At 51.9% G+C, this 14,040-nt stretch overlaps 2 protein-coding genes across 2 annotated transcripts in view; both read right to left on the reverse strand.

The window, feature by feature from the left end:
• SHLD2 (shieldin complex subunit 2) overlaps positions 1-14,040 on the reverse strand; it is a 117,661-nt gene that overhangs the window by 23,961 nt on the left and 79,660 nt on the right. The gene's annotated exons all lie outside the window — the stretch shown is intronic.
• Positions 229-2,262, reverse strand: EGR2 (early growth response 2). The gene is made up of 2 exons (XM_026725033.2): positions 2,099-2,262; positions 229-1,513 (listed from the first exon to the last, which is right to left on the reverse strand). Exons 1-2 carry the CDS (start codon positions 2,256-2,258, stop codon positions 267-269), a joined length of 1,407 nt encoding a protein of 468 aa, XP_026580818.1. The 5' UTR covers positions 2,259-2,262; the 3' UTR covers positions 229-266.

The raw sequence follows: 14,040 nt of genomic DNA on the forward strand, positions 1-14,040 counted from the left end.
GCAGTCCTCCCTCCGTTCCTTGCTGGCCCGTCGCCGGCTGCCCCTCTCCCCTTCCTCCGGAGTAGAGTTTCCCCCTCTTTCCCCAGGCGGCGCTTCCCAAGCGCTCCCGGGGAGACACCCCCGGAGCAGCTTCCGCGGTTCCCGGCCGGGGGAGGTGAGCGCAGAGTTCAGGCGCAGCAATCCCGGTGCGCGGAAACCAGATAACTGATGATCAGTCCAACCCCCCGCCCCCACCTGCCTAAGCGGGAGATCAGCCGCCCGGAGCTTCAGGGCGTCCGCGTCCGGGCTCCGCACGAAGGCAGGCCAGTTGCGCCGGGTCCGGGCGTCGATTGAGGGGCCCCCGCGGCGGCGGCGGCGGCTGCCGCTGCCCCGGCGACCTTGCGCTCCTTCTGGCGCAGGTGGATCTTGGTGTGGCGTTTGCGCTCGTCGCTGCGGGCGAACTTCCTGCCGCAGAAGTCGCAGGCGAAGGGTTTCTCGCCGGTGTGGGTGCGGATGTGAGTGGTGAGGTGGTCGCTGCGGCTGAAGTTGCGCATGCAGATGCGGCACTGGAAGGGCTTGTGGCCCGTGTGGATGCGGATGTGGCGGGTCAGTTCGTCGGAGCGCGAGAAGCGGCGGTCGCAGCCCTCGGCCGGGCAAGGGTAGGGCCGCTCGTGCACCGGGGTCTTGCTGGGCCGGTTGGGGTACTTGCGTGGCCTCAGGATGGGACGCAGCGGCAGGCTGCCCGGGCCCCCGTAGGCGCCCGGCGCCAAGCGCGCACTGATCGCGGTCCCCGAGGAGGGTCCTTCGCTCAGTCCGCTCGGAGGGCCGCCCAGCGTGAAGTTGCGGATGGTGGAGAGAGGCGTGAGCGGCGGCGGGACGCGCACCGAGTCCAGCGCGCAGGGAAAAGGTTTGCGCTCGGGAGGGCCGTGGAAGTCGCGCTGGCTGCACGGAGGGGGAGGCGGCGGGGGTGGCGGGGGCGGCGGCTGGAAGAAGCCCGCGTACTCCGGGATCATGGAGAAGAGGCCGGCGGGGTCGGCTCCCACAGACCCCACGTTCTTGGGGGAGTGGTGGTAGGAAGGAGGCGGTGGATAGGGCCCCGTCGAGGCGGCCAGGAAGGGCGAGGAGCCGTCCGACGGCGCCGGCTGTTGCGCCTGGGTTTGATAAAGCTCCCCGCAGGAGGAGTAAGGCGGCGGCGGTGGCGGCGAGTAGAGATGCTCCAGGTCCCCGGCGGCTAGCGCCATGGCGCACCCGTGGCCCCCGGGGGATCCAACGGAGGCGGTGGATGATGGAACAGCTGCAGCGGAGACCGGGGGTGCAGTCGATGGAGCCGCCACTCCCTGCAGGATGCCGGCGCTCACCAGGTTGAGGATGCCGTCGGCCGCGTAGCAGCTGGCGCCGGGATACTGCGGGTCGATGGAGAACTTGCCCATGTAGGTGAAGGATTGGCTGCGCGGCGGCGGCGGCGCGAACCCGCTGCAGGCGTATTGCAAGTCCAGCGCTCGCTTGTCGCTCATGTCCGTCCCGATCAGGCCATCTGGAGGACGGAGGGAAGAGAAAGTCGGGTCAGCCCCGCGCATCGGGACCCCCAGCGGCCAGGCAGCCTGCGCTGCTGGGGCAACTTAGGATCGCGGTGCGTTTGAGGCGTTTGAGGTGCGCCCGATCCTACAAGCTCTCAAGTAGTTCCGACCCTTAGGGGCAAACAGAACTTCTTTTGAGATGACCCCCACGAGGAAAAGCCCAAGATCCGGCGCTCGGATCCTTGGGCGGCCCGGGACCGAAGTCCGCCACGGGATGACTACTAGGAGTTGGAAGCTTGTTCGCTCGTCCCAGCTTCTTGGGCAGGAGTCTCTCACCGGTCCGTCCTTTGGGGAGGCGCGGGGGAACCAGCGCGCCTCCGCTTTCCAAAGGCTCCGGCGCAAGCCGCTACTTTAAGTCCGCCGCTCCGCAAGGCTCCGCAGGTGGGCGCGGGAGTCCGGCCGTCCCGTCCACTTATGCTTTGTCCCCCCCACCCCCACCCGACCCCGTGGGTGTCCCCGCCACCGGTTCCCTCACCCCCCTTCCCTCATGCAAAGGCCGAAGGGGGCCGGGGGAGGGGAAGAGAAGGGGGGGAGAAACTTACCGCTCAGCTGATCAAACGGTGCGCCCAGGTCAACAGTGGGGAAGCCGATGGCCGACGCCGGCAGAGCGCCGGCCACGTCTTCCGTGGGGTAAAGGCCTTCGGGCAGGTGCACCAGCCCGCTGAGGGTGACGGGGATTTTGTCCACCGCCTTGGCGGTCATCCTTGGAGTGAAGACCACCACCCCCCCCCCAGCCCACCCCGGCCTGGTCCAGGGGCCGCTTATTCCTCCCGGGAAGAGCTCGGCCCGTGTTTCCCCTCCCGAATGGGGCTGAGATGCTTATCTAGGGAGTAAGTCTTGGGAGGGGAGGGAGGGCAGGCCTCCTGGGAGACAGGTGGCGGTGGTGGGGGGGCCCCACATTGGCCAAGCGCCGCCAGTGGGACTTAGAAGCGCTCCCCGTGCCTCGCTGCGCCCTTCGGACCCCTCGCGGCTCCGAGCAAACTGCAAAGTCGGCTCCAAGTATTTATGGGGGCGGCCGTGAATGCCGCCACGTCACTGCCCATATAAGGACTGAGGAAGAGGGGAAGGGCGGGGGGCTCGCCGTCACGGGGCCCATCAGCAGCCTCCCACCCACCCACCCACCCCACCCCACCCCGGGGGTTGCTGCCGCTCCATCTCCAGGCGGGTCGGGGATGCAGACCCCAGGCGGGCAGGGTGGGTTGCCGACTCCGGGCCGGAGAGGCGGGGGAAAGGGCCGGCGAGTCCCCGCCAAACAAGGGCAGCATCCGGCTCCGCACCCGCGCCTGCCTGCCTGCCTTTGGCGGCAGCCTTCCGGAGAGAAAAGCGGGGGCGGCCGAGGCAGAGACGCGCCACCTCCCTCGCCTGCTCGCCCGCCCGTCCCTCCCTCTCGGCTCACGGGGTGGGCTGCCTCTCCCTCCCGTGAGCCCCGTCCCAAGACCGGAGCCCCCAGCTCCGCCTGGGCGAGGGGCGTTGGGCGGCCGAGGGGGCGCTCGGAGAGCCGGAGCCCGGGAACGGGCCCAGCCGAGCCGCCTGCTGGACAGCTCCCGGTTGGCCGGGAAGGCTTCCTGCAGCGGAGCCGGCTGGCTGACTTCCGCACGTGCTGCTACTACCGGGCGCAGCTTTTTCTCCGGGGAGCCCCGGAGGCTGAGCGCGTCTCCCGCGGGCTTCCTAAAGACCCAGCCTCCTCCTCCTCCTTCTCTTCTTGCTACTACTACTGCTACTACTCCTAGTCCTACTACTCCTATTACTACACCTACTCCTACTATCCCTATTACTCCTCCTCCTGCTGCTCCTAGTCCTACTACTCCTATTACTACACCTACTCCTACTACTCCTATTACTACACCTACTCCTACTGTCCCTATTACTCCTCCTCCTACTCCTACTCCTACTACTCCTATTACTATGCCTACTCCTGCTACTACTATTACTCCTCTCCTCCTCCTCCCGCTACTACTCCTACTCCTATTCCTACTACTACCATTCCTACTACTATACTTTTACTACTACTATCCAGTTGTCTGTCCCTTCTCCCAAAGAAGCGGCCGTCTTCGCACGCTCAGAGGCGCTCTCTCCCTTTGACTCATCGGCGACGCGCTTCCTCCTTCCGCCCGTCTCGGGCAGGCTGAGTTAGGCTGGGTTTCAAACAGAGCCCTGCCGCGGGAGAGTCATAGAAGGGCTCGGCCCGCGGGGAAGCGGCGGTCCCCCGCCTGGGCGGAGGAATTGGGAAAACGGATCGTAGGGAAAAGGGCGGGCGGGCGGAGACCCAGGGAGGCCGATCGCCCCCTGTCACCCGGGGAGTCGCTGCGTCTTCTCCGCCAGCTCCGATGCCGCTACTCCGGAGGGCTCCGCGCTGGTGCGTCGGAGAGGGCGAGCGCTCGCCGTTCTTGCAGACTCCCTGGCCTGTTATCTCCCTCTCCTTCCCTCTCTCTTTCATTTTCTCCCCGCTCTTTCTCCCTCCCTCCCTCTCTCCCCTTTCATTCTCGTTCTCTCTCTCCTTCTCTCTCTTTCACTCCTTCCTCTCTCCCCCTCCTCTCTCTCTCCCTCCTTCTCTCTCCCATTCATTCTCTCTCCTCCTTTCTCCCTCCTCTCTCTCTCTCTCTCTCTCTCTCTTTCTCCCCCTCCCTCCTTCTCTCTCCCATTCATTCTCTCTCTTCCTTTCTCCCTCCTTCTCTCTCTCCGCCTCACCCCACCTGGGCGGCTGCGAGGTGACGCTGGCGGGGCCCGATCCGTCTCTCACTTTGGGAAAGCTCCGGGCGGAGGTGCCGAGACCCGAGGTGCACCCGGCTTGCCAGAACTGCGCTAGACGCGGAAAGGGCTGAGGTTCGCGGTCCGGATTTCCCAGGCTGGCCCCTGCGAAAGGCGGCTGGAAGCCGGCCATCTTCTCTGGCTTTCCAGGGACTCCCATGTGCTGCGAGGAAGAGGCCACCTGGCTTGGCAACGGGGCGCTCCGGGACTCTGCTGGGAGCTGCCTTCCTCCCGTCTCCTCGGGTCAGCTGCTACTCGTTGGCTGGAACCCTAAGCGCCCTCCCCCCTCCCTGCCCACGGAGCCTTTGCCTTGGGAGGCCCTGCCAGTCTCCAAAAGTATCTGGCTTCTTCTTCTTTCTCTGTCATTAAATATTTTTATTAAACAATTTTCCTCATTTTATAACACCATTTTCATTCTTTGCAACTTTTCGGTATTGTTATACATATGCTTTACATACATTTTAATTACACACCACACACACACACACACATTCCTTTATATATATTGTACCACTATAATATCTTTATCTCTTACAATATCTCTTACAATATTAGATAACACAGTATCAACAGTAGAGACCTTCAAATTTCTAGGTTCTACTACATCACAAGACCTAAAATGGACACCTAACATCAAAAACATCATCCAAAAAGCACAACCAAGAATGTTCTTTCTGTGCCAACTCAGGAAGCTCAAACTGCCCAAGGAGCTGCTGATCCAGTTCTACCGAGGAATGATTGAGTCTGTCATCTGCACCTCTATAACTCTCTGGTTTGGTTCTGCAACCCAACAGGACAGACACAGACTCCAGAGGATAATTAGGACTGCAGAAAAAACAATTACTACCAACCTGCCTTCCATGGAGGACCTGGATACTGCACGAGTCAAAAAGTGGGCTGTGAAAATATTTATAGACCCCTCACATCCCGGACATATAAACTGTTTCAACTCCTTCCCTCAAAATGATGCTATAGAGCCATGCACACCAGAACAACTGGACACAAGGAGAGTTTTTTCCCGAACGCCATCACTCTGCTAAACAACTCATTCCCTCAACACTGTCCAACTATTTATAAAGTCTGCACTACTATTACATTAATCTTCTCATCACTCCTATCACCCATCCCATCCCACTTGTGACTGTATGACTGTAACTTTGTTGCTTGTATCCTAATGATTTTTTCTGACTGTTTCCTAGTATGATTTGATTGCTTATTGTACCCTTTGACTATCATTAAGTGTTCTATCTGATGATTCTGGACTCTTGACAAATGTATCTTTTCTTTTATGTACCCTAAGAGCATTTGCACCAGACAAATCCCTGGTGTGTCCAATCACGCATCTGCTCCGTTACTCTTGTAGCATCGCTTATGCTCCCTGGTTCAATCTATGTTTTATTAGATCAAGTGAGGTACTAATGTCACCCTATAAAGCCTTAGTAAGACCACAACTAGAGTACTGCATCCAGTTTTGGTCACCACATTATAAAAAAAGATGTTGAGACTCTAGAAAAAGTAAAGAGAAGAGCAACCAGGATGATTTAGGGGACTGGAGGCTAAAACATACGATGAATGGTTGCAGGAACTGGTCATGGCTAGTCTAGGGAAGAGAAGGACCAGGGGAGACAAGATAGCAGCCTTCCAATATTTGAGGGGCTGCCACAGAGAGGAGGAGGGAGTCAAGCTATTTTCCAAGGCACTTGAAGGCCAGACAAGGAATAATGGATGGAAACTGAACAAGGAGAGATTCAACCTGCAAATAAGGACAAACTTTCTGACAGTGAGAATAATCAACCGATGGAATAGAAGTTGCCCTCTGAAGTTGTGGGAGCTTCATCACTTGAGACCTTCAAGAAGAGACAAATGGCAGTCCAATGACTGCCATTTGTCAGAGATGGTGTAGGGTCTCCTGCTTGGGCAGAGGGGTTGGACTAGATGACCTATAAGGTCCCTTCCAACTCTGATTATCTGTTATCTGTTATTATACTCCATGGTGCTTTTATTTTAATTTTTTGCAATAATCCCTGTGCTGCTTTCTCTATCTGCTCACTGCTAAATGGCAATAATGAGAATTAAACATGGATTAACAAACTATATCAAACAGAGGGGTATTTTTTTCACCTTTTCGAAGAATTCTACTTTGATTTAAAACTTTTCTTTCCCCTTGCCACCCTGTGGGCAATGAATGAACTGCCACCAGAAAATGCTCCACCCTATTTCTAAAAGCCAAAAAGCTCAACTGTTCAAAAATAAAACAAGAGGCAATTATTAAATATCACTGCCGTGGCTGAGTTTTAATAAATGTTTTAAAGACCGCAGCACAACTGAACAAATTCTACCAAATTAGAATTACTGCACACCATCACTACGCAATTCTATTAAACATTTCCGCAAACTTTTTTCAAACAAGCAAAAGATTAGCCTTCATATTTCATTATTGCCTTGATCAAGCTAACTAAACCCAGCATTTGGATAATGCTTTCTATTCCAAAGATAAATTCCGAAGATTTTAAAGCAGTGGGAATGAACACACGTAATTCAATCTTCTTAAAATTGACACTTTTTTGGGGACATATATAAACATCAGTGCGTTCTTTAAAAATGATTGAAATAGAAGTCTGAAATAGGAGGTTCCATAAAAAATGCAACAGTGACTCTCTCATTCTCTCTCAGGGCAGCTTTCTTGTTCAATCAGTGCTCATTTGATTGCCTGCTTTGTATGGAAATTATGTTGAAATCAGTGGTGGCATTCAAAAATTTTTACTACGGTTCTATGGGTGTGGTTTGGTGGGCGTGGCTTGGTGTGCGTGGCAGGGGAAGGATACTGCAAAATCCCATTCCCTCCCCACCCCACTAACCTGCTTTCCAGCTCCGTTCTCCTGTGCAGGGCAACCAAAGGAGACCCAGCCGATCAGCTGGGACTCAATGGGAGGCAGAGAAGAGATGGGGTTGGTGGGGCCAGGCAGAGGTGGGATTTGCCGGTTCTCCAAACTACTCAACATTTCCGCTATTGGTTCTCCAGAACTGGTCAGAACCTGCTGAATATACCACCTCTAATTGAAATGATATAAACATCTTACCGAGCTGAATCAACTCAACTTTTTTTTAAATCTTCATCTTTAAGTGCTCCGGGTTTATTATATTGCGAACAGTTGCTGGAGTGCATCCACAGTTTTGTTGCACTTGTACAATGACAATAAAGTTCTTCTTCTCCTTCTTCTTCTCCCTCTTCTTCTTCTTCTTCCTCCTCCTCCTCTTCTTCTTCTTTTTCTTTTTCCTCCTCCTTCTCCTCCTCCTCCTCTTCTTCTTCTTCTTCCTCTTCTTCTTCTTCTTCTTCTTCCTCCTCCTCCTCCTCCTCCTCCTCCTCCTCCTCCTCCTCCTCTTCTTCTTCTTCCTCTTTTTCCTCTTCTTCTTCTTTTTCTTCCTCCTCCTCCTCCTCCTCCTCCTCCTCCTCCTCCTCCTCCTCCTCCTCCTCCTCCTCCTCCTCCTCCTCCTCCTCCTCCTCCTCCTCCTCTCTTCTTCTTCTTCCTCCTCCTCTTCTTCTTCTTCTTCTTCTTCTTCTTCTCAGAATGACAAGTGAGCACGAAAAAGGAACCTTTCCCCCTCTACATGCAACCATGAAGAGTTCTGGATGCAGAGCAAGGAGGGGCTACCCTGTCTGATTCTGTGATATGTTGCTGAGTAGCAGCCCCTGGCCCCACGCACACACACACATATTCTGGCTCTGGCCACAGTCTCATCCAACTCATTGCCCAGATTTTGTGCAGTCGCACTTAATTTTTACACGCACACACACAGACACACACACACTGTTCTGACCCAAACCTTTTTCCAAGGAAACAAACACAAAACGGAGGTAACAGCAAAACCTTTTAATGATTCTTTACAAATTCCGTTCCTTCCCAGTTAAAAGGCTGTTTCAAACTAATTGTCTCTGATAAGAACCTTGCCAAAGTTGTGCAAGGCTGCCAAGAACACCAGATAAAGTTGCCAAGAAGTATTTCAAACACAAAGAGTCTCCAAACACCAACTAAGAGAGTCCGAACTTCCTCAAGTCTTGAGTGCAAAAACTTCTTTGCTTTCTGCAAAGAACTCCGGTTTCTCTGCTGACTTTTATCTCTTAAGGGAGGAGCCATGCCTTACTCCCATGCTGCTGCAGCTCCTCTTTCCTTCAAGCAGCTCTGCATGCACTGGGCACAGGATCCTCAGGGTCCTCTTCATCTCTGCTGCCAGCCTCCACAATCTCCGAAGGCAGCACTCCACTCCCTGATGGTCCTGGCCCCATCCCTGCATCACATGCAGGCCCCTCATCTGAATCCTGGCTCTCTGCAACCTCAGCCGTCTGCACCTGCTGCCGGCGAACCACAACACACTCGCACCCTCAGTCTCCTCTGCTCCCATTCCACCCTTTCTCTCCCTCTTCGATGTATGACGGCATCTCTGGATGGAAGGGTATGGGCAAAAGATCTTCAAAGCCTTTTGTGGGGGGAGAAGCAAATTCCTCTGGACGGAATGAGACTTCTCACCAGAAATAAGCCAAGAATAAAATGTACCAATAGATAAGGCCTTCAGTGAAGCCAGGCACGATGGACGTCCATCCTTCTATTTGGACTGACCTCCAGACATCGTCTAGGCAACTTTTCCCTTGCTCAAGTCTTCTAGGTTCTAGGAAGAAACGATCAAAGCTCAGAAAATACCATGGCCTAAAATGCACATGTGTTATGTTATTTGTTAGGAGATTATTGTTATTAACTTTTAAGGTAATAATTAAAAAGTGACTATTGTGATAAATCATTATTATGAATTAAACAGGAGTTAGCTAAATGATGTATAAGACAAAGGGGTGCTACACTCCAATTAGTTAATTAAAGGGGGATTTTTTTTTTTATTAGAATTAAGATGGAAGTTTTGGAATAATGAAATAAGAATATGCGATGAAATGGCAAATGTGACAGACAAAGATATAAAGTACAATGAATATGAAGTTATGAGAATTGTTTAAAGTAAAAGAAATAAGTTAAGATATGAATAGAAAATATATAAAATAAGTTTGAAGAATATAAGAATATTTGAGAAAAATTGACAGAAAATCTGAAAGGTAATGATATGATACGAAATCAAAATGGGAAAGATGAATATGTAACCAAGGTCATGTTTGTGTGGAAATGTGAAAACCTGGAACCGTGCTGTTCATTAAAAGAGATGTTTTTGTCATAATACATATAAAAAGAAAGAAAGCTCAGATCTGGATTAGGGCGAGAAATTCTTTAAGCCGCCCGAGATCTATTCGTGGGTGCACGGCTCTGAGATCCTTTTCCGTGGGGCCTTTGCGGTGGGACCCAGATGCCCTTGGACAGTTGGCTATGGCATCAGCACCAACTCCTGGGAAGGACCATCGGTTTTCGTTCGCTCTTTTCTTCCTGGGATCCTTCACCCCATTTCCCCACCTCGGGGCCAGCTTCTCCTTGGTCTCCAGCCTCCAGTTGCTCCTGCTTTCGGCACGGTTCTTGCTGGCACGACTTTTTCGCTTGGAGAAGAACTCTTGAAACCGCCACCGCCAGGATTAAGCAAGGAATGGCAGCTCTCCCAGGCCTGATGGGAATGGCCTCCAGGCAAGGAGTGAGGGCCTTCCTCTAGGAGATCAAAGCCATTGGACAGTTTGGAGAGAGCAGACTCCCGAAGGCTCCCGTGGAACAAACAAGCATCTGGCCAGAATCTGGAACTCTGGTGTTGCTCTCATCTCTCTCTCTCTCTCTCTCTCTCTCTCTCTCTCTCTCTCTTTCTCTCCTTCTCCCTCCCACCCCCCTTGCATTCTCTCTCTTGCATTCTCTCTCTCTCTCTCTCTCTCTCTCTCGTGCTTTCTATTTCTCTCTCTCTCTCTCTCTCTCTTTCTCTCTCTCTCTCTCTTGCATTCTCTTTCTCTTTCTCCCTCACTTGCCCTCTCTTGCATGGTCGCTCTCTTTTTCTCTCTTTCTCCCTCTTGCATTCTCTCTCTCTCCTTCTCTCTCTCTCTCTCTCTCTTTCTCTCTCTCTCTTGCATTCTCTCTCTCTTTCTCTCTCACTTGCCCTCTCTTGCATGGTCGCTCTCTTTTGCTCTCTTTCTCCCTCTTGCATTCTCTCTCTCTCCTTCTCTCTCTCTCTCTCTCTCTCTCTCTTGCATTCTCTCTCTCTTTCTCTCTCACTTGCCCTCTCTTGCATGGTCGTTCTCTTTTGCTCTCTTTCTCCCTCTTGCATTCTCTCTCTCTTGCTCTCTCTCTCTCTTGTATTCTCTCTCTTCCTCTCTCCCCCCCCCCCCGCGCTCTCTGTTTTCGGGGGGAGAAGGAGGGCTATGTGAGAAAGAGGCAGAGACAAAGACAGAGTGAATAGATCTGATGAATATGGTACAACTAACAGACCTAAACAAGTGAATTGCTGGGGCAATTGCCTAGTTTTTCCTTTGAGCAGTTTCTAAAAAGCTCAGTTATTTAATTGAATTCTTGAATAATGGATGAGAGGCCATAACTAATCAAAGATCAACAAGGCTGGATGCTTCCTCTTTCTCCTTCTTTGTGACTAGTTTTTGTTTCTGACTGTTGCTTTGGGAGGAAGACCCAAAGGTGATTTTCTGGAGTCTTTAAAAAGACATTCACTTCAGAGCTGAAGAAGGTTCTCAGATAAGAAGCAAAACGTCTTCAAAAAACACCCCAGAAAGTCCAGTTGCCTCTTGAAAAAGCACTTTGGGACAACCACGACCTGGATGATTGAGAAACTTCACAGACATTCAAAAGGAAGACTTTTACATTTGAAACAATGGAGCTTGGTCTCGCTTTTTATTTCTTTATTTGCTGAAATGGTTTGCTTCAACAACACCAGTACACCAGCACGAGGGACCATAATAAGACATTAAGGGCTAAGCCCACTTCACCTCCTCCCACCATCCCCCGTTTCCCCTCTCCTTGGCATGTATCCTTGACATGTATTGGCATGTAGAAGAAGCATGGTGCAGCTCATCTTGCCTGGCCCTCAAAAGGATTGGAAAGCCCAGGAAGCCACAGACAGGCGAGACATGCCCAATCTCGGGTCCAGAATTCATCAGTGGAAAAGCTCCAGTGTAGAGGCATGTGGGAATGGCCTTGGGGAAAGGAAGGCAGGAGGAAATTCTACCCAGGGGACAATCAGAGGAGAGAAGGAAGAGCCCCCAATGGCTTAGTGGTCAGAGGAAGAAATGTAGCAAGACCAACCCGATGGATCAAGCAGGTAAAAGAGGCAAAGGGAACTCTGTACTTTAAAGATTTGCAAGGTTCTGTTCAGAGGCGGGTATCCAGCAGGTTCTGACCAGTTCTGGAGAACCGGTAGCAGAAATTTTGAGTAGTTTGGAGAACCGGCAAATGTCATCTCTGATTGGCACCGCCCCCATCTATTCCCTGCCTCCCAAGTCCCAGCTGATTGGCTGGGTCTTTTGTTGCCCTGCACAGGAGAACGGAGCTGGAAAGCAGGTTAGTGGGGTGGGGAGGGAATGGGGATTTTACAGTATCCTTCCCCCAGGAGTGGGGAGTGTGCTGTCCAGCCAGTGTGTGGGAATTGGATAGTTAGGTAGCAATTGTGAGCTGTCCCCTTAAGGGAATGCGTCATGGTAAATGTAGTTAAGGTATCCTGGGAAATGTAGTCCGTATCACGTGACCACATCTGTATTCTTGATTGGCCACTAAATTGACCCTCGAGGGGTTGGGGAAGGTTTTCTCACTCTTGCCTGAACACACCCTCGTGGTAGCAGTTCTACCCGCTACCTCTACGACTATGGGATAGAACGATCAATATCATGCTTGATATTAATATATTGGAACAGCTTGCCCTCAGAAGTTGTGGGAGCGCCATCACTGGAGGCTTTCAAGAAGAGATTGGACTGCCCTCTGTCAGAAATGGTGTAGGGTCTCCCACTTGGGCAGGGGGTTGGACTAGATGACCTATAAGGTCCCTTCCAACTCTGATGATCTGTTATCTGTTATCACACAGCCGCTTCAATCCTCATGGGGTTGAGGCTTTATCATCTTTTTGCCTACAAGGCAGATATGCAAAGGATTGGTCATTAAAGAAGAATTTCATCATAAATGTGAGTTATGAGGATACCTGATGAACCAATAAATGTACTTTGTTATGGACGTCTTGTTGAGTTTATCTATCTGCCTCTGCACAGCTTAAAAATCCACCACTGTGCAGAATACAGAAAAGTAAAAGATGGTTATTTGTTTTCCTGAAGCCCAAGAAGGATTGCTTAATTTGAATTCCTGACACCAAAAGAGGATTAACAAGTAAAAAGATGATTTAATTTGAAGTCCTGAAGCCCATCAGTATAAGGACTCCTAACCCATCTCGCAGCGATAGAAAGCAGCTGCCATGAGTTAGGGAGTTCAGGCAAAAGTGAGGAAACCCTCCCTCCACCCCTCGAGGGTCAATTTAGTGGCCAATCAGGAATACAGATGTGGTCACGTGATATGGACTACATTTCCCAGGATACCTTAGCTACATTTACCATGATGCATTCCCTTAAGGGGACAGCTCACAATTGCTACCTAACTATCCAATTCCCATACACTGGCTGGACAGCACAGGGAGGGAATGGAGATTTTACAGTAGACTTCCCCTGCCATGCTCACCAAGCCACACCATGCCCACCAAGTCACACCCACAGCACCAATAGTAAAAAAAAAAAATTGAATCCCACCACTGGTTCTGTTAATGCAGCCTTCCAGGAAATTAGATTTAGCTCATTCAGTCGTGTTTACCCTGCAGAGCTTATATGAGCATTCCAACATCTAGGAACAATAGCCCGTCACTTCTTCCAAGAGTTTTATATCTCCGGATGACCCTTTCCCTTCCTTCTAGCCAGGTCCTCAACCCCACCCCTTCCCATACACACACACACACACACTAGGCTATTTTCTCACAAGTGGGAGCCTTAAACGTGGCCATCGGCGGGAACGGGGTCCCTGGAAAAGTGGAGCTCATCACTTGCCTTCTCTGGGGTTTTTAGGACTTTGGGGTTTGGTCCGAGACTCCTGGAGCTCACACTGTTGAGTCTCTTCTTTGGGCTGACCTTCCCAGAGAGGCTTCAGAATCCTCTCCAGTGGTTTGACACTGTTCTGACCTCGGCTTCCCCAAAAAGCGCTAAGCAGACTCTTTGTCCCGGCAAAACCCCTTTTATTCAACAAAGGTGAATTTCCTGCATTCACCTTCAGACAAAGGCCTGGCGAACAGCCTTTCAAGGGTGCAATGAGGAGCACAGACCTTATCTAGCTTGGAGAGCTGCCAAGTAAATATTTCCAAACGCAGTGCTGACAAGGAAGGTCTCGGCACAGAGTCTCTGAGATGCACAGACAGATCTTTGCAATGATGGAATGGATGAATTATTTCCTGCAAAAGCCCCCTTTTTTCTCCTCTTTTAATCCTTATGGGAGGGGCCATTCATTGTCCACCTGTGGCCTTACTCCCACGTCAACCCTGACTTCTTAATGGTTCCTTCCTTTTGGCAGCTCTGCGCATGCGCAGGCTGGGAACCGGATCCCCCGCCTCACTACTATCCAACTCCGAAGGCAGCTGATAACTGCCAGCCTGCCCTGGCCCCATCTCTGCCTCTGATGCAGAGCCCTCATCCGAGCCTTCCTCAGCCTCCAGGACTGGCCCATGCTCCTCCGCAACCTCCTCACTGTCCGACACTGCTGTCAGTTTTGCTAGCCGCCGCCTGGCCACAATGTAGGGT

This window comes from Pseudonaja textilis, chromosome 4 (genome assembly GCF_049901715.1).
Source record: "Pseudonaja textilis isolate UNSWEBS1 chromosome 4, rPseTex1.2, whole genome shotgun sequence".
NCBI classification, from domain to species: domain Eukaryota; kingdom Metazoa; phylum Chordata; class Lepidosauria; order Squamata; family Elapidae; genus Pseudonaja; species Pseudonaja textilis.

What these genes read in the sequence shown, in the direction of transcription:
- EGR2 (XM_026725033.2), bottom strand. Translation starts at nt 2,258, where the DNA reads ATGACCGCCAAGGCGGTGGACAAAATCCCCGTCACCCTCAGCGGGCTG. An exon ending in ACCGTTTGATCAGCTGAGCG is followed by an intron (nt 1,514 to 2,098) that starts GTAAGTTTCTCC and finishes TCCGTCCTCCAG; the next exon opens with ATGGCCTGATCGGGACGGAC.